This window comes from Haemaphysalis longicornis, unplaced genomic scaffold (assembly GCF_048455015.1).
Source record: "Haemaphysalis longicornis isolate Haplotype H1 unplaced genomic scaffold, Haemaphysalis longicornis Haplotype H1 scaffold_4, whole genome shotgun sequence".
Taxonomy (NCBI): Eukaryota; Metazoa; Arthropoda; class Arachnida; order Ixodida; family Ixodidae; genus Haemaphysalis; species Haemaphysalis longicornis.
The window spans coordinates 86,979,860-87,002,223 of NW_027526361.1; the positions used below are offsets into that span (position 1 = coordinate 86,979,860).

At 45.5% G+C, this 22,364-nt stretch overlaps 1 protein-coding gene across 1 annotated transcript in view; it reads left to right on the plus strand.

Moving 5' to 3' along the window:
* The window catches only part of LOC144179826 (venom allergen 5-like), a 27,461-nt gene extending 5,284 nt beyond the window's left edge, over nt 1-22,177 (plus strand). The window contains exons 3-6 of the mRNA XM_077708257.1: nt 6,281-6,441; nt 9,469-9,563; nt 16,237-16,364; nt 22,152-22,177. Of these exons, the coding sequence (XP_077564383.1) occupies nt 6,281-6,441; nt 9,469-9,563; nt 16,237-16,364; nt 22,152-22,177 (410 nt within the window). The remainder of the gene's footprint in view (nt 1-6,280; nt 6,442-9,468; nt 9,564-16,236; nt 16,365-22,151) is intronic.
* The last annotated feature ends 187 nt before the right edge of the window (nt 22,178-22,364 follow it).

Sequence of the window (22,364 nt, forward strand, 5' to 3'; positions counted from 1 at the left end):
ATTAAATGGCCCATTGTGCTTTTGGCGTTGGCGTATGGGGCAGAAAAACGGCTCGTTGAGTGTTCCACAGTGCGAGGCGTTCCGCGTTCCATAGCGCGAGATTTGCGATAGAAAAGAAATAACTGCCATACCACTTTGTGAAGTGGTCATCGCGCTTATGCTTGGCGTCCGCGGCCTGATCGTCGTCGGTTGTCTCGTTTGGGCGCTTTCGCGCCGATTGCCGCCTTTTTTGAGAATGCTTCACTGTGCAAAACCAAATGCAGGAAAGCCGCTTACAAGCCCCAAGCATGTACCAACCTTAAAGTCGGCTTCGCTTCTAAGCATAAATGCTTTGCTGAAAAGACATGTTTAAGCTGGAAATGTACGCCGTCTTAAATCACAATATCATGAGCCGGACGGGTACAGGTGGCCGAAAAGAGAAATTGTGCCGAAAGTAGGACTAGGGCAGCGGCTTTACTCGGTATACGCACGCGAAAAACGGGGGAGTTTTCCTATAGCAGTTACGCTGTAGAACACAAGGACCGCGTGGCTATGCAACGCAGAGTTACGGGGAAAGCGGAGAGTGCATCTGTGCCGTTGATTGCGGTGTTTGGCGGAGCGCCGAGCACGCCTCCTGCTGGCCTCACACAGAGGCGCAGCAGTCACAATTACTCGCAGCGTCAAATCGGAAGGAGCACTCAGTGGCGTTCAACAACTCATACGAAGTGCTTAGTCGACCTCGGATTTTTTTTTTTTCGAGCTCGAATGGTTTTGCTTTCTTTGGGCAATCTCATCGACCTTCTATAGCCGGATTTTCAGCCGAGTAGGTAAAGTATGTGACTCAAACACGGGTACCATGTATGTGCAGGACAATAAGGCCTGTGTATCATCTTGTTGGTTTATGTTCTTTTTTCGCTGTTTATGGCGGCTCATCTTCAGAATCAAGAAGTATTTCGTAAGACAAGATATGAGAAGACACAAGTTTATTTCCGACAAGAGGGGGCTCCGAAAGAAGGGAAATTAATTCTCATGACAAAGTCCGAGCCCCGGCTACAAACAGCCGCGGGCATCACAGAGTACATCTTTTAACAGAAAATAGTTTCTTGTGGCATCATTATACACAGTTTTTCAGTTCATTCTGTTGTAACCAAGAATTTTTTTTAATACAACACTGCTTGCATGCTGAGTAGTAATCCCATTGGCGACAAGGGGGTTTAATTAACAAGGAAGGCAAAGTGTGTCGAATCATTTGGTTTCCAAAGGTAGAACGAGAAAATGGTATACAGTCCATATCCCTTGTGAACGTGTTAGGTATTTGCGTGCTTTTGCTGTTAGGTTCGCAATTGATGTTATGAAAGTGTCATGATCATGTAAGTGATATTTGTATTTTTTTGCTAGGGTTGAAGTTGTAAAGGTCATACTTATGACGACCCCTTTAGGGCATCAGTCTTGGCCTGTAAACTATAGAATTCCTTTCTGGGGCTGCTTTCGTGTACATTGGAATGTCGCGAGTATAAAAACCAGCGCCTAAGTTCGTACGTCTTTTTTTACCACCCATATACGACGGCCGGATAAAATTACTGAGAGGCTAAGGGTATACGGTTCTGGCTCAGTGCAGCGCGCAGTTCTGGGGGGGCGGTCACAGCGTTATACGAGAAATTTAGATCACTCAGTGGAGTAAAGTCATCGCTTACACGAAATATGAAAGTCTAAGTGACAAACAAACAAACAAACAAACAAACAAACAAACAAACAAACAAACAAACAAACAAACAAACAAACAAACAAACAAACAAACAAACAAACAAACAAACAAACAAACAAACAAGCAAGCAAGCAAGCAAGCAAACAAACAAACAAACAAACAAACAAACAAACAAACAAGCAAACAAACAAACAAACAAACAAACAAACAAACAAACAAACAAACAAACGAGGAAGCAAGAAGCAAACAAACAAACATACAAACAAAAAGAATACTTCACTTCGTAGCTACGCTGCGACGAAGTGTAATGGTTTTATGTGAATCAACCTTAAACGTCATGCTTTCAAGTTCATATTTTCTGTGTTCGCGTTCCAGTTCGTCTAGGCCATCCTTATAGCGACAACAATGCAGGATGGGTGCTGTGTGGTTGACTTCGGGAGTCCCTTAAATAATATGTTACGTCCGGTATACGAATAGGTACAAAGCATGCCGAAAAAAAAAGAAAATAAATGTAAATATCGTTCTCAACATACAAGTCTGTTCTTGCGTCCAATGCATATGTATTTCGTGCTCGACGACATCTGGGAATTGTGCGCGAGTGTGAGCCCGGTGTGTCTAGCTTCACCGCTTGCTACAGCCAGAGTCCTTCAAAAGCACTGGATGAATAAAAGACAAACTGCGGAATGGTCTTTACGTTGCCCGTCTATGCCGGAGTGCTATTTATTTATTTATTTATTTATTTATTTATTTATTTATTTATTTATTTATTTATTTATTTATTTATTTATTTATTTATTTATTTATTTATTTATTTATTTATTTATTTATTTATTTATTTATTTATTTATTTATTTATTTATTTATTTATTTATTTATTTATTTATTTATTTATTTATTTATTTATTTATTTATTTATTTATTTATTTATTTATTTATTTATTTATTTATTTATTTATAATAATCTCTTTATGCATATTGTCAATCCCTACTGGGATTTTTACAGGAGCAGGCATAGTCAAAGAACACATGTCGAAGTTTTTTTTTTCACAATAGTAATGAAGAAGTATAAAGAAGGTTGACACGAAGTGCAGAGTTTGCAGCAACAAAGAAATTATACGGTACAGTGAAGGCAAAAAGAAAGAGATAAACGGCGAACAAAGGATAGCTCTTGCTCGAACAGGAACCAAAATCACACGCATCCACGCACATAAATAGCGTAACATGGCCACCCTGTTATCAAGAAAGGAAGGACAGCAATTTCAGCAAGAACAGTGAATTTGTCCACTGTTGTTTGTTCAGTAATAGAGTGATCTAATTAATTCCAATCTCTGATGAAGTGGGGAAAGAAAGAAAAGTAGAACGCGTCGTTATTGCAAACATGTTCCTCAAGTGTGCGCGTATGTTTACATCGCGTAAAGCGGGTTGTATTGGTTCGAGTACGTGCGAACACTCGGCTGGTATTATTTCGTCTGCTATATAAAGCGAGTGACAAGGTTCCCAGCGCTCCCGCCCTGAGTTGTAACCGCCTCGGCGTGTACATACTGATTTGCAGAAATACAGTCACCGCCTGGAAGACCTCGCCGAGACCCACGTCTCGCATTGCGTTTTCGAGCCCGGGTGCCAAGGCTGCAGCATCGGTAAGGGCCCGACCGCACCGACATGTCCACATGGAGACAAGTGTGCACGCTTGCGAGAGTTTGGACTAGCGCTGCGATTGACTGTTTCGTCCATAAAGGGAAGAAATCTTTTCTTCCCTCCACGCTTTCTTCTGTCAAACGCACAGTTCTTCACCTATAGTTTTAAAAGTGCACAAATGCCGGCACCATTTTTGGGGAGGATGGAAGCAAAGTTAAATGCACATAGGGTATGAGGGCCACGAAGTATAGCTGCAAACCGAAAACGAAACTACAAATGTAATGTTTATATAACGGCAGAGCAAAGATGTTTGTATTTACAGTTTGGCCAGCCCGGGGAATAAGATTTTTAACAGCCAAAAATCCATGCAATGGCTTCTTTTCAGCAGAACAAGTTAGAGGGGGTGCCTATAGTTGTATAGGTGTGGTTGAGGGACTCAGTGGGGTGCAAAGACAGGTAAGTAAGCATGTAGAATCGAATCTTGATAATTCGAATACACGCTTAATTTGCTCGCACTGGTACTTCGGTATACGCCTGTCGTGAATACCGGGCACATATAGCTCAATGTTCCGGCAACCAGGCTGCCTGTGAAGCAGCGCAGTACTCCTCGAGTACAGTATTTGCGCAATTCTAACGTGCACCCGATAATAACGAGCAGAAAAAATTACTTAGCCTATCGAAAAAAAAAAAAAGTTTGTTTTGATGGGATTGAATTATGTTGCTCGGGGGCGTTCGTGTGCATGGAACTGCTGGTGCCGCTTTGAAGCCGATTTCGCCTTTGAGCCCGATTGTAACTCGGACACAAATTTGAAGGCTACTATACCCCCCCCTTCCAGAAAAAAAGTGCGCGTTAGAATCGTGCAAATACGGTAACTCCTCCGCTGGTTGACTGCACTGCTTCGCCGCCCCCACTCACTCACTGACTCACTCAGTCACGCCGGCCTGCACACCATCTTAGAGCTGGTTAGACAGTTTCGCGCCATCCTCGTTGCAAGTAATTGTTGGAGATAAGAGGGGCAGTCAGTGCGCAAAGACCAAACCAAGAATACCACTGCAGATACTGCTTTTTGAACACTGTGACTGCTAAGTAAATATATAAAATAATGTTACAAACGTGAACCTATGCGAATGCGGCTCCTGCGGGCAAGGTTGGGGCAGCCGCAATCGTATATACATATACAAAACGATGCTCGGGTATTGTGCTCACGCGCCATGGAAACCCCGTCTCAACTGGGCGCTCTGCTGGCTGCAATTTTGTGATCCGCCAAAGCCTTTCAATGAGAGTTTGGTTGTTGGTCACTTTTGATGGGTTTGCGGCAAAAAAAAAAAAAAAAAAACGGCATTTTTTAAGTCAGATATGGCACAAATAGTTCTTGACGCCTCAAGCCGTGGTCATTGACCATACTGCAAATTCGCTTTGGTATGCCGCACTCCAATTCCATCACCTGGAGTGTACACGTCACTCTGAGTTGACAAACGCTTCGCACAGCACGGTGACTCCAATTGGGGTCGCGCATTTTGATGTAGGCTAAAAAAAGAATTTATAATCAAAACACAGTTTCATGTTTGGGGGCGACCTTAGGAGGGTCAATGACGAAGATGACTTAGAATAATTGGGCTGAAAAGCCACGGAGGAAGAGCGGGCAAGAGTGTCTAAGCTGTCAAGGGGCGGGGGGGGGGGGTGGAACCAGGCATTTTGCAAGCGCTTGTCTCTTCAACAACAAAAAAAATTATTCGGGAACTCAAGTCTGCTTACGTGCTTTGAAGCGACAGCCTACCGATTATCAAACGCTCCTAAAATTGCTACATCACGTTAAGGTCTCTTTCTTAGCTTTCGTTTCTTCGTGTTTTGACGTGAATTAATGTGTGTGAGAGAGAAACAAATTCATTTCCAGCAAATCGAAGCGAAATGAGACTCAGAGAGCTTCATACAGTCTGGCTACCTCCGTACAGGTTCCCACTGGTGGCCTTCTGGATAGGCCAAGTGCACTCAAATTTCACCTCGACCAAATTTATTTTTAATGTGCATTAAGTACGACTAAATCATCTTGGACATGAGTGGCAGCCCCGTGAAACGCCTCGTTAATCAGCGTTTAAAAAAGCTCCGCCGCAGACCACGCTGCACCTGCCGGCGGATCGCGTAAACAGCCATGACGCGCTTGTGGCGTTCCTGCCGTCCGGGGCTTCTTCCTCTGGCCAGCCACGCAGCTGGAGAACCGTTCGGGCTCTGCTGCGAACGCCTTCCCATTTGCTGCCCCGTGCGCACGTAGAGCTTGCGCGCAGGCTTGCTGCCGAGCTGCTGACCGCCCGGCCGCTCGCAACGTCACTTCAATGGCCGCGCTCCTCTCGATTTCGGTTTCAAAATCGCCGATTTTTGCTTGCGGCGTCCACGCGCGTACTTTAGCTGTTTTATTTTGCATCTTCTTTCTTTTTGGGCAGACTATACAGAAATAGTGTTTTCAAGAGGTGGAAATTTTGAGGGCAGTTGGCCTTTCTGGATGAAGTCCACCAGGCCACGTTGCTCTTCCCTGGTCTTCTGGGTGGCCATGGTCACTCTTCAGTGTAGTGTTGTTTAATTTGTGCATAGTGGGGGCACTCCCGTAATTACTCTGACACAGGCAGACTGGCCGCAATTCACCCGGCAGCTTTCTCACAGTTGGAGCTCCTCTTCGCGTGCACCTGTTACACTCACGCGCCGTCACGCTCACCTGTCACGGGGCACGCATCAGGCTAATGCCTGTTCCATTCTCGCAGGGTGCCGGGTAAGGGCAGTGCTTAAGGCACTTGAGTCCTGTCCCGGGTCAAATCCCGCAGAAACCCAAATATATTTTTCTTTACAGCGGCGGCCATTTTTGTACCCTTCAGTATGATGGCCGACGAAGATGGTCGCTTTTCGCGGTTGATGGGGCATCGACAGCCGAATTCGCCTTAACTTTGCGCCCCGTGTGTGGACCCACCCAGGGCTGGACGAGCGGCCGGGCCAGAACCTGTACGCCATGGCAGGTCCTGCCAACTGGACTCGGGCCGTGAACTTCTGGGGCCAGGCTCCCATTGAGTTCGATAAACGTGTACCGAGCGAACAGCACGAGCCCGTGCGCATGAAGGTGTCCGTGCTCAGCCAGGTACGTGTGTTACGCGATGTCGACTCTGCGAGGTGGCAAACACCGCGTCATCCGCTAACGCGAACAGCGCCAAGGATGAAGTGCGCTGACGCAGTGATCAGCAAACACCGACTGGCGGCTGAATTTTTTTGTTGTTGTTGCAATGTAATTTATTCACTACCAACCATTAGCAGAGAACGAGCTTCCTGTATTTCTGTGAAGTTGCGAATTGCCAAAATCTGTTCGAGCATGTAGTTCAAAACCAAAACGTGTTGTCCAAAAGTGACGCGTTCATCAAAGAGAAATAGTGGCCGGTTAGACGAGCTCTGTTTCAGTGGCCTACTATAATGACGTGTGATGCCTCTCCCTAAGAAATACGTTGCATAAGACGTAGAGCTCGAACTATGATGATGATGTAGCACAAATCAGAGGAAAAAAAAATGGCAGCATCTCCACCCCGTGGATGATGGCGAGGGTGCGGAGTACGGGGACTCGAACTGACATCCATGTTGCACCCCGAGTTACATCCCGTTTGCGCCCCGACCGTCATTCGATTTGAGCCGTGAGTTGCACCTTGATTATTCCCCAAATGAAACTGACATTCACGGCTCAAATCGAATTTCGCTTGATTTCCGCTTGATGGTGCTGTGCGCACGGATGGACGCGGACGGACCTTAGGAGGTACTCCGCACCGTTACAGGCGAGAGAGTAAGCCGTTTGACTCTCGTAACTCATGGTCGTAGCCCAATGGGTAAGACGACTGACACGAACTCTGTCTGGTCTAGCAGACACAGGCTCGAATCCTGCCGGTGCCTGTGTGATTTTTTGCGATTGTAAATGCTATGCGCACGGACGCGGACGGACATTGTGCGGTCCTAAGGTGCTCCGCACGTAAAATCGTGCACCGCTCCGTCTAACGACGACGAAGGATGAACGCGAAGCTTTCTCGTGACGGATTCTTTCGTTGTCGACTCAGTTTTGAAACCACGTCGAAAGGGAGCAAGCGGATAAACCGGGCTTCATAACGCAAGGGACCCAGGTTCGATTCCGGCCAGCGCAAGCGTTTTTTTTTTTCTTTCACTTCACCCCCGATCATTCATCGTCATCGTCAGAGAAAGTTGGCTTTCCTGCAAGACGTTTCGCGTTACAGACGCCATTAGTGAGAACACTAAAGCTTCGCTTTACAAGAATAAACGAGGTCACCGACAATGAGCATTATTTCATTGCTACATCCCGCCTCCATATTTAGATAATTTTTCTAGCGACGACCTTAACTTGATAAACTTGCTCCATGCTTGCTTAGGATAACGAGATGTTTCTCTCTTCGCTACCTGCCCATGCTTTCGTGAATTTGACAAAATGTAGCGCCCCATAGATACCGACCGCCACGAGCGTACCGCGGGCTGTTCCGGTGGGCGTACTCGTGTGCGTTTGATTGCCCGTTGTCGGCGACTTCCTCCTCCTGTTCCGCGCGGCCGCCCATGAGAAGAAGGGAGCCTTGAAGCGGACTCGCGTTGACGGGGCTGTCGCCGCCGGGCATGCGTGTAGCCGTGATGCAATACGGCTCCTTACCGTTGCGGCCTGTGGCGTAACCCGCTGGGAGGCCACCACTTGGCGCTGCGCCGCACTGGTTTGGCGGAGCTGAACAAGTTTGGCAGAAGAGCATCTTATTTTTCGGGCTTTAACGCACGCCGTGTGCGTTGTAAAATTATGGAATGTAATTTTCTTACCTGATTACGACGTTTTGGCCTCGTTGATGTATACGTGTCTCGGCACTTTCATTATCGCGTTGAAAAAAAGCTTGTTCAAATGTACGCAATATCATGGTGCACGGATAAATTATCGCGATATTATATGTTGCAAGGAAATGCCGTAAGACTGGTGTCAAATGCACGTCAAATGTGTTGTCAGCCATTGTGTGGTCATGTTTGGAATTATTGTTAAAGCTGTAGTCATCGCGAGCGCACGGAGTGGCACTGCGTGATTTGCCGCTCGTCGCAGCCTTCCCTTTCTGCTTTGCTTTTGTGGCTTTCTTCTTTAAGCAGTTATCGAATGCGTTTATTGCGGCAACTGAGAGAGAGCCGGCTAAGCCGCTACACCGCTGTAATGACGTAATTTGAGCGCTCAAAGAACGCCAAGACCGGGAAAGAGAGAAAAATGTCTTGCGCGACTTTCTAAGTTATCTGATGGGCTTAGAGCATTAATTTTTGGCTGAAGTACTTTGTGACCTCCTATTCTAAGTACAGGATGTGTTTGTTTACTACGTGCTGAAAGCATTTAGGCCTTATAAAAAAAAGTTTAAAAAGTGTCGCAAGGCCCCTTTAAGGAGCGAACCAGGCATTTGTTTCCGGCAAGCAGTTATGACACACACACACACAGGCGCAAACAAAGATCAACGAAAAAAAAAAGCCCTCGCCAACGCTTGCAACTGAATTAAAACTTGGACCATTATTAACATTTTTTTCAGAATAAGAGTTGGAAGGGCGAGTGATGAAAGGGACAGGTACGAATGGGATTTTGTCCGAGGTTAAAAGTAGTAATTTGGAGTCAACTCCTTCTCTCTTTAATTAATTGTTTACACCGCACACACAAGACTGAGTAAAGCCCCTATAAAATGCCAACTATGTATTCTAGCAGAGAAGGGGGGGATGGGCGGCTTGTAGGCTGAGGATTTGAATAGTTGAAGGGCGCCAAGAAGCTGGACGCCGGATGTACATTCGACTTTCCATTTCTGGCGTCCTGCAGACTGTCCGAAGAAAGAGCCAGCCATTCGCTTTTCTCTCGTGGCTCAACGTCACTTCTAGAACGGTGCCAGATCGACTTTGCTTTTCTCGGGGAGGGCACCTGTGGCTTTTTGCGGGCTTTGACCTGGCAGCCACAGTTGTCTGCCCGAAAGGCTGTGTAGATCGAAGAGGCCGGAGGTGGTGATGGTGTGTAGGTGATGACGTTGTTGGGACAAGACCATCCTGTCTACTCTGCTTTTTGTGTCAAGCTCTTCTTACTAGAATAACCATTCAAGCGCATCGATGTGTTTCCATCACGACGCAGCTCCTGTGGAGCAAGACGAACAAGGTTGGGTGCGCCTGGAGGGACTGCCAGTCCAGTCTTGGCACCAACATCTACGTCTGCAACTACATGCCCGCGTACGTGGTCTCTTCTCTACTGATTTACGTCTTCCCGGAGAAATTTCAGACACGTTGGCAAATACTTGCCTTAACGCGTACAGCACGCATCGGGGAAGCACTAACGTTACTCACCAGGGTGTGAATGTATCCTGCCTATTTCTGGTCACCGAGAAACCGCATGCACTGGGGCACGAATCCACGGGGAGGGTTTCCGGGAATGAAAGTTAATCCTCTAGTGCCTGGTGACTTAGCAGCTGGTTTGTTTCCGCATGGTGCATCCTATATACTTTAGAGGAACATCACTTCCAAGTGTTCAGAAAGCATCGTGCTGCCAAGAAGCGGACGATCTTTCAGCCATTTAATAAACTTCTCGACCCTAAGGTAAATGACGGGATTTTATACCGGATGTTGAGAGAGATGAAGTAGGGAGGCTGGGTTTAAACAAAGCTTTCTTTTTTGGCGGCGGGGTGGGCTGGGTTGAAGGGTATGCGGGTGGCCGCGGCGGGCGGGTGCCCAACAATGGGCGAATGGCCGCAATAAAACTACAGCGGAGATTTGCAAACGAAGATTTTTAAGAGATATTTCAAGATAAAACTTACACCTCTAAGAGTGGGTTGGTGTTGGCGCCTAGTACACTTCTTACTTCATGCTCGGAAGCATACATATTTGAGATATCGTTCACCTGTATACATTACCGTTATATAGCCCATTCCCAAGACGATTGTTTAGGGTGCGAGCTGCACAGCCAAAGATTGAGACGCTAATTTCGGTAACGGGTATGTCGAAGGACGAGCGCGGTAGGACGGTTGCAGAACCCTTCTCTACTATGGTAAACCCGTTAGGTTTTACCACATGGCTCCATAACTCAGCCGAAATTCATACAAAACTCGTTATAACAATGGTATCGGGGCAGTGAATTAGTAGTTATATCCGACAGTCGTTTTAACATTAGAGGTAAAAATTGGCTCTAAAGGCCGCTTCACTCGGCGGACGAAATCAGTGCTTCGGACCGCGGAATGCGTACCACGTGATACGACGTCAGCGATTCGTGACCCTCGCGAACGGACCGTGGGCGACACGGGATGACAATTCGAGGCTTCATTGCTGTGCTTTGGCGCGCACAAGGTCGGATAGTCTAGCAACCATGCCTCTCTGCTCGGAGCAGCGAGCGTATCACGATCGCCACTACGCCTTCGTTTGTTGACATTTTTATGCTCTTGAGCAGTTTTCCTGCGGTACGCGTGCTCGTTTTGGTACGGCAGCACCGCGGTACAGGGCTTTCGCGCCAGGGGCATTTGACTTTTCAGACACAAACATGAGCGGGCGAAGCTCTGATCGCAGCGCTCGTCCACTACCTGCCCAGCGGCGATACCAAAATGAGAAGTGACGCAAGCCCGTAACAACGTCGGGAGCTACGTCAGAAAGCCGATAAAGGTGTAGCGCGTCAAGCGACAGCAAGGAAAGCAGGACTCAGCACGTCTACGTGATCTTACGCGGCTCATTAATGTGGCTAACGGCATACCGCTACCACCATCGCCGTGCTACTAAAAGTCGACAATCTGGCTCGAGCTAAGATACTAGATACAAAAACGCATTATTCTAGGCTTGGAGCCCACTATATAAACAAGGTAATTTTACCTGTCTCATCGTGGCATTTCAAACTAGAGAGACCAGAACACGGGAACGTGAAATTACAGCAGAACAAAGCTCGTTTGACAAAATGAAACAAACAAAATTTTCGCACTTTTTCAAACAATAAATAAAGAAAAACAAAACGGTTGTGTTATTTTCTAATTTTTTATTTCGCTTTTTTTATGCTAGCTTCTAAGTTTTCAGCCTCGCGCGAACCAAAAATTTCTTCGTTAGATATCGCAGTTTCGATTTCGTTATAAAAAGTATGAGTGTCACTGCTGTGAAGCGCGACCAAACGAAGCTCGTATTTTGTTCGCTCTAGCCAATAAATCCCTATATCAGTGTTCGTTATAATGAGTTTCAACTGTAACTAAGATATGTTAACTAAAATCGTAATGTGACGCTTCAGAAGAAAGGTTGTATTTGTACATTTATCCTTAACCGTATATTAAAATGGTACAACAGTTAGACATGTCTTTAAGTAAAAAGAATATTCCATCGAAGAGAAACATATTTACGACACGAGAATCACGACACTTGGCTGGGACTGGAACCACAGCCGTTAGCGGCACAACTAGCAACTCTATACTGCTGGGCAACGGATAGAGCTCGTATATGATGAGGATGATGATTGCTATTGGTTTCCCCTTAATTTGAAGCGGGGTGATGACATGTCATCTTACCAAAAAGGACTGATATAACCATGTTTCACACTCTTGATTTAATACTAGCGTTGCTTAGGGCAGGCACTAAAGCTTATTATGCACGAAATACTTTTTTTCCCTGTTACAGGTGGTAACCGTCCTAGGCAATATTCCCCTGTCTGCTTTTCGTCCACCAGCATTCTAATCTTCTTTTCGTCCCCTCGACAGCCTTGAAGTTAACTTCCCCTGTGATACCCTTAAATCCTAGGGCTTGTGGAAGCCCAATATTCCCTTCATGTAGATTTGGATGGATACCCTCACATTCTAACACTATGTGCCGCATAGTTTCTGTTTCTTTTCCGCAGACCACGCATACCCCATCATTTTGTGAATACTTCCCCACAAAACTCTTAGTTGGCAGGCAACCTGCTCTAGCCTCAAAAAGCAAAGCACTGCCCTGGGAATTATCGTTGAAATTTTCCTTTCTGATGTTCAATTTCTCAGCCCTGTACATCTCTAACGACGTTTTAGCTTCCATTTTTTCCCTCCATTTATTCGTTTCAATCTGCTTTGCCTCTTTTTTGGTTACCTTGACTGTTTTGGATTCTCCACTGTTCTTGCCGTATTTCATCGTGAGCCTTCTAGTCTTCCTTAGCCACTGCGTGTCCACGCTTTTCAACTATAGGTACCTAAAAACCTTAGCTGCCCACCTTCGTTGATTCATTGCCCTCAACCTCATCCCAAAGCATATTTTACTCTGAGCTTCTCTAACTTCAAACGACGCCCAGCCCATATCTCCCTGAACTGCTTCGTTAGTTGTTTTTCCATGCGCACCTAAGGCCAAACGTCCCGTTCTCTGGTTTACTTCGAGGCCTGATAGGACGTCTGATTTTAAGCAGAGTACAACATTCGCAAACGTGAGACCCGGAACCATTACTCCTTTCCACATTCCTCTTACTACTTCATATCTGTTATACCCCCACAGAGCTCTATGCTTCATTATAGCTGCGTTTCGCTTTGCCTTAACCTTAAGTTGCTCCTCGTGAGTTCTTAAGTAGTTATCCCCTTCGTTTATCCACACTCCCAAATATTTATATTCCTTCACTCCAGGTAATTCGCCTTGCTGGATAGACACTACGTCAGTGGTAGCATCATTAAAAACCATTATTCCTGATTTTTCTGCACTGAAATTTAAACCGAGGTCGGTGGCTTCCTGGCCGCTAATATTTATTAGCCGCTGCATATCGGTTTGGTTATCAGCTAAAAGAACAATGTCGTCTGCGTATATGTCTATGTAGCCCCCCCCCCCCCCCCTTACCCTTTCCCCTCCCCTGGGCGAGGAGCTGTATATAGAGGAACTCTAGCAACTTAGGCCGAACAAGGGCTTCTTTTAGCATTTGCTCAAGCAAATAGCGGGAGTTTACAAACGAAAGCAGTAGATGGCGCTGGGTGTATGCATACTGTGCGGGGCTTGCACTTATCTAGAAACAGAACGTCGACGGCGTCTCGTAGCTCCGTCGAGGCGCGCTTGCCACATGTCGGGCTACAAGTGACGTAATTCCATGTGACCAAATGGCCTCCACTGGCACAAGCCACACTGAAAAACAATTGAGTACAGTTTATTTTAAGCGCAGCTTACATGGCTAGGGTTCGATGTATTTTTCGCGTCCCAGAACAAAAATTCTCGAGGCTCCACGTGTCTTTGAATCGCGAGGAGTTCTATAGCGCAAGTTGGTAAAAAACGAACATACCGGCATGTGTGCCCCTTAGCACGCAGTCACCGCCAAAATAGCACGCCGTTCCAGACATAATTTCGACCTCAACGTCACAATCCTTCTCGCTTCGGTATACACCTTTGAGTAGATTAGTTAATAACAGGCATTATCATTAGACCTCAAGCTTATACGTCTCGTCACTTGGACATAAATGTAAGTGGATTAGTTAACAATAGTAACTACTTCCAATATTAGCGGGCTGTATGCGTCTTCCTTAGGTTGAACGTTGTCAACGCTAAAGAGAAATGAAGTTTGCTTATGCCTTTCACCCAAACTTTTTGTCACCTCAATGTCGTGTGCTAGAAAGCTTACCTGGTCATCCACCTTTAGAGGGTGGTATGGCTGATGTTCTTTATTGATATCCACAAGCTTGTGTGAGTCCAGGACGCATAATTTAATTTAGATCATTGCAATAGTACGTCGCTCGGGTAACATTTTTCACTAAAATTGTTCAATTGAGCTTACATTCCGAATGAAGCACGCATTTTGCTGCCAGATTTTTCTGTTGTTGCATAAAAGACCCTGCACTGGCGTCTGGCTATGGGTCCAATCAGTGCTTGTGAACTTCATGTGACAAATAGTAATAAATAAATAAATAAATAAATAAATAAATAAATAAATAAATAAATAAATAAATAAATAAATAAATAAATAAATAAATAAATAAATAAATAAATAAATAAATAATGAATTAAAAAACAACTAAATACCAAGAAAGGAAGCATACGCTTGATCTGATCGAAACATAAGCTAACGTTGCGGTTTAGGTAAACAATTTCCAGGATTGCAACCCCTATCGTTACTACAGCGTATGCCAAAGACGGAGGCGTGCTATTAAAAAAAATACATTCGTTTAGTTACACAAGTACACTGTTCGTTTTACACATCAAAGCACCGACCGCCTCCATTGTTGCGGACGCATGCCTGTTGCATCATGCAGGCTGAAGTGAAAAGAGTTGAAAACAGGCTTCCAGTACTTCCATGCACGTGTTGCATTTACCAGCAGTGTCGAAAGTTCAATCGAATGTTATGTGATAAACGTAACGAGAGCGTGAGCTATCATAGAACACTCTACTATAAGCGAATAAGCACCACATTGCTATAAAGGTTGCTATAGCAACCTTTATCAATTTATAGCAACGTTGCTATAGCAAAAGTACTGTTGACTAAGTGCTCAGTGCACATCCGATTGAGGCACACTACCGCGACGTGACGTTGCCTTACTGCGGCGCCGAAAGAACAACCAATACGTAAAACTCGAATGCATTGCTTTCGTTAGGTTGCTTGGCAACTTACGTCAACAAGAGGGCCACGTTTGAATCCAGATAATCATTGAATCCAGATAATCCAGATAATTTGAATCCAGAGAGCCAAAAATATTCCAGAGTAGCCGCCTTCGTAAAATTATTATTTTTTGGATAACTATGCATGAGTTGTAAGACAAGCCTCTAATAAGTGCGGATATTAAATTTAATCACGAAATTAGACAATACTTCCAGTGGAAGCCATGCATAGACAAGGTAGATTGACGCAGTCAACTTTTTGATGTGCAGCGCCCCTTTCTGGCTGAGTCGATTTTTATCTCAGCTTTTCTAGACCGAATCAAATCTTCCGGAACCAACAGCTATCTTCCGACACAAAATTTCACTGATTTTCACTTCACAAGCACTCAGTTTTTTGTTTGTTTAGCCCGTGAACTGAATGGCGGATGCGAGCGAAAACGAGGGGCCGTTGCAGGCAGTGCCGTCTGCTCAGCGAACCGCCCGGACCGCTGCCACGGTTGCAGTTTATATATGCGGCTACGTAGTTTCGTCTACGATCATCTAAGAAAAACCGTGGACAGTTTTTACAAAAAAATGTTTAATGCTCACTCTGTTCAAAAGGTTTGTAGATAACACGTCGAAAAGTAACTTTATTAGCTCGTTGACGTACGGAATGACTGTTTTATGACAAGTAATTTGTCGGTAACGCGAATGGTCAACAATAGCTTCCAAGATGGCGGCGGGTGCTTCGATTTTTACACCGCCTATCAAGGACCCGTGAACCTTGGCGGGACGGTGTGGCACGCAGTTGGCCCCTTTTGAAAAGTCGCTCTTCTTGCGAGACTAGCGGTAGGGTATGATCATATTGAGGAATACGACTCTGTTAAGACTCTCCATGAACCCATCAGTATACTATAGAGCATGGAACGCTGTTGACCATCTTAATCTTCACAAGAGAGAGGCTGTAAGGGACAAGTGCACTGTAGAAAATGGCACGCCGTTTTCCATCCCGAGGACCGCTCTTCATGGAAAAGGTAGGAGAGCGCAAGTGTGAGTTTTCCCTCTTAAGAAATCGATTTTCATGAGCGATATAGACTCCGGGGGGGGGGGGGGGGGGGGGGGTGTAGTATAGAATGGAGACTGCTACGCCATTGTCCATCGTAATATCATGATATCATGATTTCCCTCCACTTGAGCGCGACAGTGCCTGTCATCCGCTCTTCATGTTAGGTTGATCTAGGCTGGGTGTAGAATGAATGCAGCCATGACGTTTCATCGTAATTCTTTATTCCTGCCGATGCCTTCGAGGGAAATAGCTCCGACTTATTTGAAACTTGTTAACTGTTATTTTGAACACGTTGCCTATGTGACAACGCAGGGGCAACGAGATGGGCGGCCACGTGTACCAGAGCGGCCACCCGTGTAGCAAGTGCCCCATGGGAACTTGCTGCTCGCACCTTTGCCCGAACAGGAACAAGACTGAGCTGATTTACAAGGGCCTCTGCGGTGAGATTTTTACCCGCAGATCACTCGCTTTTGCATGCAGACTGCGTCAGTTACCGCATAATCACACAGAAACGTGTATATAAAGGACTAAGCAGAAACACGCTTTCTTTCGTTTTTTTTTTGTGTTTTTCATGTACCAAAAGGTGCCTTTGCAACGGTCAGCCGTAGGTACGACACTAAGGGCGCTTAAAAAATTCATGTAATACTCTTACTGTCTGGTTTTGAATAATCAAATTAGGTTACCAGTTATATTTCGCATGCTTTACTAAAAAAAATGTATGTTGGTGTGATTCTAGCCCCAATTGTTGTGAGATGCTATTTGCAGCTGCAGGATGCGGATTAGTCTCGCAGTTTAGATGAGGGTTGCACGCCAAGCTGTGGCGCTTTCACCAGAAATTAAATATCTGCACAGCAAACGGAAACGCCCTCAACTTATTGGTTCAAGCTCTACAGTTATCCACGCAGAACTTTTAGTTATTAAATATATAGAATATTTTGCCGTTTTTTTAGTGATACCGTGCAAGAAACAGTATTTAGTTCGTTACGACTGAACAGTCCGTAACTACCTACGCGGTGCCTACTATCCTCATACCCCACAGGAACAGAGAAAACAGTATCAGCAGTCCCAACTGTTTGAATTTTCTTACGGTAACCTTCCTGCCTCAAGTCAACATATCTTGGCTACGAGGTGCCAAAATGTGTAGCCCGCTGCCACAGCACCCTTTCCACTGCAACACCCCCTCTAATGTTGCACCAGCTCACTGCATGTACTTATTGGTGCGATTAGATAGACGCAGTGTTTTCGCGATACCTCATCTCCGTAACTTGGATCTTGGGATTTTCCGTCGATTCATGACGTATCTTCTGCACACGACGTCCGTTTTTGTTTCGCGTGCCCGTGGAGTTCGAGAGCGTCGTTGCTTGATCAGCGGCATTCCGCGCGAGCTTGCAGCGGAGTTGCCCGTAGTGGCGTCACCGGTGGGGTTTTTATCCTGATAACGTTTACAAGTACCGACAAGCTGTTGAGCTGGCACTGCGAAATTTCGTAACAATACAAAGAGCGCAAACGTCGTGGACAAAGAAACATAAGAAGACTGGACGCCAGTCTACTCGTGTTTCTTTGTCCACTTCCTTCGGCCTCTCTTTATTTTTTAAAGTCATGAAGCAACTAGCCCAACAAAGTGCCTCGTGACGATAAACCACCTTTCGTGCAAACAAAGAGGAAAAGAATGTAAGCGATAAGCATTTGGTTCCCGGGATGCATGCTGGAAGATTGGTCCTACCATGCCAAACGTCCCAGCCCCAAAGTCGACCCTCACGCATTTCTTTAGTAAAAGTTGCGGCTCATCCTTGTATGGCCCACAATGCCCCTCTAGTATTTCTGTCGAAAAAAAAAATTATTTTTGTAGCCGCACTTGTATCTCCAGGGTTTAACGCAAACATGGTTCTATAAAAAAATCATTAAAAATCACTTCTTTTTCATTTGCCACCATTTTCTCGGGAACGTCATGTTGAGGCCCTGAGCTGCCATATGCGCATTTACAAAAGGTGTTGGCGCTTCTGCAATCGTTACGCCAATCAGGAAGTACACGAAGTAGCGCATTTTCAAACAATTTTAGAAAACAAAAGCACCCTCTCTGAGCCGATGAAGCATTGTTTACTGAATTTTACCACTGTGGACAATTCTTTAAAACACAAAAGGAGAAACTTGCGACAAAACATTTGTCAGATTTGGAAAAATCTACTTCCCGGCCCATTTTCACCCCTAAATTGCGCACTGTTGTGCTGGTAGTTGAAATATCACATGCAAGGCAATAACCAGGGCCAGTCATCACAGTTTATTTCAGAACGTTTAAGCGGAACAGTTTTCGTTTTAGCAGATAATTTTTTTTTAATCTGTGCACCGACACTTCACCACGTTGTTCTAGCGTCTTCTCTGCATTGCATGCGCCGCCTTCACGAGAGACCAGTGAGCCAGCGGCTTCGCGCTGCAAGATTACCTTTCCGCGCGACTGTATTTCGTAGCGTCAATACGGGAAAAGGGATAGTTCACGTGTTGGAGGGAAAAGTACAACGTGGGGCTAACGGTGGTGCGCCTATTCTATGAGTAAGGGTAGACTCGACGGCTGGCTGAACATCAGACGTGCATTTAAAGCATCAGTGTATGTTATGCGTGGTATCCCTTTATGTATGCCGAAAATTAGAACCAAAGAGCGGCAGTGTCATCCAGTTGAACGGTTTTTTTTTCGCATGTGTTAGCGGGAATCCATACACTGATGCTTTAAATGCACGTCTGATGTTCAGCTAGCCGTTGAGTCTAAACTTACTCATAGAATGGGCGCACCACCGCTACTCCACGTTGTACTTTTCCCTCCAACACGCGAACTATCCCTTTTTCCCGTATTGACGCTACGAAATACAGTTGCGCGGAAAGGTAATCTTGCAGCGCGAAGCTAGCCGCTGGCTCACGGGTCTCTCGTGAAGGCGGCGCATGCCGTGCGGAGAAGACGCTCTGTAGAACAATGTGGTTTGAGTGCCGGTGCGCAAATTGAAAAGAATTTCTCTGCTAAAACAAAAACTGTTCCGATTAAACTTTCTGAAATAAACTGTGGTGACTTGTACTAGTTAATGCCTTGTATGTGATATTTCAACTAACTGCGAGCACAACAGTGCGCAATTTAGGGGTGAATATAAGCCGGGAAGGAGATTTTTCCAAATCTGGCAAATGTTTTGTCGCAAATTTCTCCTTTTCGGGGTTTCAATATATATATTTAAAGAATTGTCCACAATGGTAAAATTCAGTAAGCAATGCTTCATCGGCTCAGAGAGTGTGCTTGTGTTTTCTAAAATAGTTCGAAAATGCGCTACTTCGTGTACTTCCTGATTGGCGTAACGAGTGCAGAAAAGGCAACATCTTTTAAAAATGCGCATAGGCCAGCTCAGGGCCTCAACATGACGTTCCCGAAAAAATGGTGGCAAAGGAAAAATGAGTGATTTTTAATTATTTTTTATAGAACCATGTTTACGTTAAACCCTGGAGATAAAAGTGCGGCTACAAAAAGAAATATTTCTTTTTTCGACAGAACTACCTGGAGGAAGCATTGTGGACCATGCAAAGATGACGCCAATTTTTGCCGAAGAAATCCGTGATGGTCGAATTTGGGGTTGGGATATGGGGTGACCCAGATGTCAAGGGGAGGGGGGGGTTACCTGGTTCATTTTTTTTCTTTACTGCTGGTAACTCCTAATACAGAGGGGGGGGGGGGGGCGAAGTTAAAGTGCAGTAGGGGTTTTTAAAGCCAAACTTTCAGCCTCTCCCTTATGTCGTCTGTAGTCCACCCAAGGCGCACTGCAGGAAACCAACTTGCTCTGACGATGATGATGATCGTGGATGAAGTGAAGGAAAATTAAAACACTTCCCGTGGTCAGAATCGAACCCGGGCCCTTCGCGATATGAAGCCCACGTCTCATCCGATTGCTCGCTCCATTCCGACATGGTACAAGCAGTTTGGATTTGGAGAGGGGTGCATGGACGTGCGAAATTAGAAAATGCACCCCTCCGTAACGACGACGATGGCTGAATGCTAGGGAAAGCCACAAGCAGTAAAGCACTAGAGATCACAATCGCCGTAGAGTAAACCGTCCGGATAAGGGATACCCTGGGTGTATGGTATGGTGGTGGCATCTGGGTTCGCTCGATTCTTGGTTGGTTCGTGTAGAGAAGGAGTTGATTTTAGAAAGCTTCACGTTTTCCCATCGTTGTCGTTTCGACAGAGGGAAAGTTGATTTTTTCTTGGTTCTCACAGCGATGCGTGTCCCGCACCTTCTCAAATGCGATGCACAATTACCGTAATTACCCGATTCTAACACGCCCCCGATTCTAACGCGCACCCAATTTTCCCGGCAAAAAAACCGAAAAAACTTGCACCTCCGATTGTAACGAGCACGGACCTTTGTGAGCAAGAAAAACGAATGCGAGAGAAACGGGCACTTTATTTCTCGAAGTAATCTCACTCATCTCACTCCTCGCCGCTCTCCGCTGACCACAACATATCGTCCTTGGTGGCGTCAAGCGCGTTCGCTATGCCACACTTCATAACGAACGTTCAACCATGGTCGATGGGATCATGGCCCACGCCTCGCACGCCCATCCTGCGAGCTTCTCCAGAGGCGCACGCTTCAGCCGACCGCTCGTTTTGAACGCGTGAGAGCAGCTGCTGTACTGCTGTTATCAAGCGCGCAAGTGGAACGATTTGACGGTTTGTGTGAACGCCGATAGAAAAGCCTAGGCGCCTATGCTTCCTGAGTCCGAAAAATCGTTGCTAAAAGCTTTGGCGGCATCTTGAGATGGTGATGGTGATGGGCGGTACGAAATTTCCGTTGTTTCGGCAGTTTCGGTTTTGTATCCGATTCTAACGCGCATGCGATTTTTCGACCTATTTTTCCGGAAAAAAAAGTGCGCGTTAGAATCGGGTAATTACGGTATATCTAAGTTTATTCATGTAGAAGGCAGTACATGGGAAATATAATGAAATTAGGGCGCCGAACGTTGATTAATTCACATGACAGCAGAACGCCAAAAAACGGACAAACAGGATTTCATTTTTCTGTATCGTTTTGTGTGGTTCCTTTTTTGGTATTTTTTGCTAAATTTTGAGTTCATAAACGAAAGAATAAAACCGCAAGAAAATGATAATTTACCTCAAAATATGTTTTTCCATACTCGGGCTTACGTTTCCTGGGGAGTTAGTCATTGATCATTTAGTTCAGAAATGGGCGCTCAAAAAGGGCCGGTTTCGCAACAGCGTTTGGCCGACAGTGGCTTTTTTAAACTATCAAAAAAGTATGTGACGTTGCTGCACGTAAAAACGTTGGGCAAGTATGAAAGGTGGGGAGCTTCAGGGCACCGGTAACGCTTTGACGGGAAAGTATAAGCAGGTGAGGAAACATCGCCATTGGTCGGATACTCTCTAGTGCGTATTTTAACCAAAAGTAAGAAATACGCTGTGCAATACTGCTCTGCGGCCAATTTCACAACCTTATTACCTACTAAGCGTCTCAATGAAATGCAGTTATTTCTGACAACGCTGGAACAAACCTATGTTTTAATACACTGTTCGGGTGTCATTTACCTTGGTAGTATCGGAACGGATGCGATGCTCCAACACTTCTCACAATTCCACAGCACTCAAAACAAAACTATTGTGATTTCAAAAATTTTCATAGGAGCTCTGGGCCGAACACGGTAGTGAACGCGGCATCTCCAAGGAGGGCACTCTATACTATTCATCTCCAGCAGTTCGTTCAGTGAAGCTTTCACCAATCGTGAACTGGCCGCGAATATGTTTGTTTCGGTTGATATGTCGAAAAATGAGGCTGCAAAACAAGTATCAATTACAGTAGATGTTGAATCTTTTTTTCACATCGTCGGCGTAGCTGAGGACGAAGATGCGGTCACTGACCAAGTCAAGGTGAAAACACAGAGACGTTTCGGAACCCGTACCTTCGTCCTCATCATGATACCTGACCAGACGAACTTGACCACGTCGGAGTAGCTGTAGGGGTCGAAGGCAGCGAAATTTTAATAAACTTTACAATTTACAGACAATAGGATTCGTTTTCTTTTTGCGTCCCAGTGTTTCTTAATAGGTACTAATTTGTAGGCACTAGTGGTCCAACACTAATTAATATATACGGAGTGTTTCGCGATAGAGCGAAAAACTAAGTGCCTCAGTGACCTTTTTTCACGCATGTTTCTTCTTTCTTTTCCTCTCTTATTCTATGCAGCCCCCGAGGAGCCCCCCAAGCATTGAAGAAGGCTGCCAGAGGGTGTCGTCGCTGCCCTACTAAATTATTCTGCAATGATAAGTGAAACATCGCCATTAAAGTGCGAACAACCTAACAATTGAATGCCCCCTCTCTTAATCAGGCATTACATATCATTTCGATGCATACTTACCTTCAATATCTGTAGCTTGGCGCTTGTGTGACCCTCCCATG